Source organism: Chanodichthys erythropterus, chromosome 16 (assembly GCF_024489055.1).
Source record: "Chanodichthys erythropterus isolate Z2021 chromosome 16, ASM2448905v1, whole genome shotgun sequence".
NCBI classification, from domain to species: domain Eukaryota; kingdom Metazoa; phylum Chordata; class Actinopteri; order Cypriniformes; family Xenocyprididae; genus Chanodichthys; species Chanodichthys erythropterus.
In genome coordinates this window covers 14,547,423-14,552,454 of record NC_090236.1, presented here as the reverse complement: position 1 = coordinate 14,552,454, position 5,032 = coordinate 14,547,423, and the positions used below count along the sequence as shown (strand labels likewise).

The window sequence follows — 5,032 nt, the reverse complement described above, 5'->3', positions numbered from 1 at the left end:
AGGCAAGGCAAGTTTATTTAAACCGCATGTTTCATACACAATGATAATTTAAAGTGCATTATGTGAAAAGGAAACAAATGCATAAGAATAAAAATGGAATGAACAGGAAACACATATATGAGCCCTAACTGCCTGAATCACTAACAGTTTTGTGTCTCTGTATTGGAGTGTGTTTTTCTTCGTCTCTCATTAGGAAATGATGAGTCTGATGTATAAAGTTAGACGAGACGAGACTGGGGATCATTGATGAGATTATGATGGAAAATATGATGACCTGTTGGCTTAACTGTACTTTCAGTCATGATGAACACAAGGCTGCACATCGATATATATAGACAAATATATGAGCATCTTGACTCCTGAGTTTCTCATGCCAGAGTTATTTCAGGATCATTGATATACTATTATAGTTTTTGTGTGTATTTTGAATATTTATTTTGTTTTCAGTTTAATTTTAGTGAAATTTTCAGTAACTTTGTTATTTTTGTTATGTCTATACAGTATTTAATCATTTGCATTTATTAGTCTTAGTATATTTCGTTTTGGTTATTTTAGAGCTTCAACTTAAATGAAATGAAATTGAAAAATGTTGCTTTGGGAACTATAGCTGAAATAAAATAAGTCTAAGTTTTTTCATATTTTATTTTAATTTATTTCAAATAATGTTTTGTTTTCATTTTAATTTCATTTAATTATAATCATTTTAATTTTAGTTTTAGTAATTTAATAATAACCCTGGCATGCATGTCTGCTAATGCAGTGTATTATTATTATTATTTTAAATGATTTTATTTATTTTAGTTTATGAAAGGAAAAGTGTTACATTGGCAACTAGCTGAAAAAAGTATTTAATTGTATTTAATAGTTGCATTGAATTGAATTTATTTTAATTTAATGCTTTTGTATTTCAAGTAAAAAAAATGTTTTTTTATGGATTTAATTTTAGTTAATAATAATAACCCTGGCATGCACGTCTGCTAATGGAGGTGTATATAAATACACTCGAGTGTGTGTAGAAAAGGGTTTAATGACTTTGCAATGCTTATCTGCATTAAAGGGCTTCAGTTCAGCTGTAGTGACAATGACAGCTGCTCATGCAAACGTCACTCTGAACGCTCGTATTCTCATCCTCAACCAGCCCGCACAAAGATTCAGACCTCAAAACTGGACCTAAAGTGAACAAACAAGAGCATGGGATGAAACTTTGAGAACTTACAGTAAGTGCAAATGCTTCATGTTGGCACACTTATCAGACTTCTATCAGAAAGATGTTTCTCTTGAGGCAAAACATCTCAAAGCAGCACACGAGCAGCAGCGACATTGCACCAAGATCCGCCGGACGGAAGTCCAACTCCGAGGACTCAAAGAGGCCGTTGCGTCGGAAGACCAGTTTCGTGGAAAATTTATCCTCGGTCGACCGGATCCGCAAACATGCCACCAGACATTTGGGCTACAGCACGCTCAGCCTGGCCATGCGAGGTCTGGAGGAGATGCCCGATGAACTATGGGAGCTCCAAGAGCTCCAGAAACTCAATATCTCCTTAAACGCTCTGTCTCTTCTGCCGTCAGGCCTGGGGAATCTGGAGAACCTTGTGATCCTCAACTTGTGGGGGAACGAACTAGTCGAGCTCCCGCCGGAGATCGGACGGCTCAGCAATCTCCGCGTGCTTTTCGCGCACAGGAACTGCTTGAGCGACGTTCCAGAGGAGCTCGGAAGCTGCGCCAACCTGGAGGTCCTGAGTTTGGCCAACAACAAGATCAGCACGCTTCCCAACAGCCTGTCCAACATGCGCAAGCTCACCAAACTCAACCTCAGCCACAACCACATCCAGCACATCCCGGCCTGCGTCTACAGCATGAGGAGCCTCGTCTTCCTGCATCTGGCCAACAATCGTCTGGAGAACCTCGCAGACAAGATCCAGGAGCTGGTGAGCCTGAAGATCCTCATCGTGGAGCAGAACTCGCTGCACACGCTTCCCAGGACGCTGTGCCGTCTGACGGGCCTGGAGCTCCTGAACGTGGACTTCAATGACCTGCAGAGCGTTCCTGATGAGATGTACATGCTCAGGCGACTGGAGAAGCTCGCTTGCCATCCTCTGGATAAGGGGCTGCATATAGTCCACAATCCGCTGGTCAAGCCCATTAAGGAGGTTCTGCGGGGAGGTCTGAAAGGCCTTTATAACTACCTCAAACCTGCATGAAGATATCTGTTAGTCGAAGCATTGCACGCTGTGAAAAAAGTAAAGATTATTGGGGAACGTTTTACAAGAAAATACAGTCACACTTTCGATTAGGGTCCATTTCTCACTATTAACTACAACCTTTGCCTCAATAAACTCCTAATTACTGCTTATTAATAGTTGTTAAGTTTAGGATTATGGGATGTAGAATACGGTCATGCAGAATAAGCCATTAAAATGTGCTAATAAACATGCAATGCTAATAAGCAACTAGTTAATAGTGAAAATTGGACCCTAAAGTGTGACCAAAAATACCTTTTCAGTCTTTCTATAGTGATGTTCTTCCTCAGTGTTTCTGTCTTGTTTCCCAGCGCAAATATTTAAACCTTCTTAAATCAAGATACATTTACTGGAGAAGAGAAATGAGTCTTGCTTTATGTAAAAAAAATAAAAAAAAAAATATATATATATATATATATATATATATATATATATATATATATATATATATATATATAAATTAGTTTTTGCTTAAAACAAGAGAAAATATTAGAAAAACAAGCTTAATTTAAATGGAAAACAAGATTTTATTGTAAGATATTTGTGCGTAGGCAACTGTTGTATTCATTATTGTTCTTCCTTTCTTCAGAATCATATGTTAAAAAGCTATGAAATTTTGCCCACAGATAAATGACAGTCTAAATATTAATCACACCAATTTTTGAGTCTCTAAATCAATCCCTCTAGCGCCACCAACTGTCCAAATTTGCACTCATGTTTATGCTAGTAACTTTTGAACCGTAAGGGCTGGAAACTAAATTATTTTTTTCCTCTGATTTTTTTGGCTCAAGTTTGTACGATTAAATCGTACAATGTCATTTTCCATCATAAAAATGTTTCCACCATTTTCAATTTTCCCAAAAACCTACTTTTTCTAACTCTTTCTAGACTGTTTGTCCAATTTTCATGAAATTGGTGTCTAGGCACCTCTTGAATTCATTAGTGTTCTTCTTCCTTTCTTGTTAAAAAGTTGTGAAATTTGGCACACAGATAGAGGACAGTCTGAACATTAAGCACACCAAATTTGGAGTCTCTAACTCAATCTCTGTAGCGCCACCAACTGTCCAAATTTGCACTCACATTTATGCTATCAACTTTTGAACCGTAAGGGCTGGAAACTGAATTATTTTTTCCTCTGATTTTTTTGGCTCAAGTTTGTAATTAAATTTTACAAAGTCATTTTCCGTTATGAATTTTGACTTTTTCTTTTTCCTCCTCCAATTCTCTAACTCAATCCCTCTAGCGCCACCATATGTCCAAAGTTGCACTCACGTTTATGCTAGTAACTTTTGAACCGTAAGGGCTGGAAACTAAATTATGGCTCAAGACGATTCAAATAAATCGTATGACGTCATTTTTCATCATGACATTTTTTCAACCATTTAGAATTTTCCCAAAACATACTTTTTCGACCGTTTGTCAGATTTTCACCAAATTCGAGTCAGATCATCTTCAGACGATGCCAGCAAAATATTATGGATTTCGTGTCAATAGACGAAACCGTTTTTGTATACTGCATCTGAGGCTGTATCTCTGGAAGTTACATGTGTAACTGTCACCCAACACTGTCCACATCATTTCAATTTGGTGTCAGCGCCACCTATTGTTCAAAAGTAATAAGAAATTATGTCACATTACAAGAGATTGTATTCATAGGCTGTCAACCATTTTGCTTAAGATCGTCTCCAAATGTCTTTACTCTTATGGCAGCTGGTCTGATGCTCCATGCCTTGCAGCTATATTTGTTCTTGTTTTCAGGAAAAACTCACCTAATTTTGAGACAGCAAGTCTTCATATCTTCAGTCATTTCTCTTCTCCAGTAAATGTATCTTGATTTAAGAATATTTAGATATTTGTGCTGGAAAACAAGACAGAAACACTGAGTTGGAAACTATTTTTTTTTTTTTTTTTTTTTTGCAGTTTCTTTGTTATTATTTGTGAAATTTACAAGCAATTTCTGAGTGAAAATTGTTTCAAAGTAAATCCTACACCAATCTTTTTTCAGTGCACTGTAAAAAAGATTTTTTTGAAGATGTAAAAAAACATGATTACTGAAAATACTATTTCAGTTTTTCTACTTCAAAATTTCATATTTAATAGTGTGTTACTTGCAGTTTCTTTGTTTGTGAAAATTTTTGTTTCAAAATAAAAACTACACCATTTTTTTTCAGTGTATGAAGTGTCTGACAGTGTAATCTGGTGTCATATTATATGTGTAAATGTTTTCATTGTTGTTGAAAATGACATTAAAAAGACTTTTAAATTTACAAAGGTTGCATTTATTTGTCATGCAAATGTCACTAGTAGTTTTGCTGTCTGGCCTTCTTCGGTCATTTCTGACCGAAAGATTTTATATTTTGAATTGTTAAAAATCGTATCTTTGTCGGAATGAGATGACACTTGGTGACTTTTGTAGCATTACCAATATGAACACACAAAAAAATCAAGGACATGATTCGGACATGTTAAGGCATCGTAAAAAAAATAGTCACACTTACCTTCTTTTCGGTCAAAAATGACCGACATAGGAAATGAATGGGAAATACGAAAAAATACAACAACTCAGAGAATCTTTTGTTGGTACAAACTACAAATCAGACACTGTGCAGAAACAAAGTGTGCAGCACTGAAGGGGGGACACTGAAATGCCAAGAGTGCAAAATAGACACAAACACCCCCCCACCCCCCTCCCCCCACACACATATATATGAACCAGCACGACTATAAGACAGAGCAAGTTTATGCAAATGTGTGAAATAAAAGCAAAAATTCAGCCACAAAGCAGTAAAAAA

General features: G+C 36.4%; 1 protein-coding gene across 1 annotated transcript; it reads left to right on the top strand.

The window, feature by feature from the left end:
- Window positions 1–1,176: 1,176 nt before the first annotated feature.
- Window positions 1,177–2,503, top strand: LOC137003587 (leucine-rich repeat-containing protein 30). Its single transcript, XM_067363800.1, has one exon. The coding sequence runs from the start codon at window positions 1,269–1,271 to the stop codon at window positions 2,199–2,201; it is 933 nt and encodes a 310-aa protein (XP_067219901.1). The 5' UTR covers window positions 1,177–1,268; the 3' UTR covers window positions 2,202–2,503.
- Window positions 2,504–5,032: the final 2,529 nt, after the last annotated feature.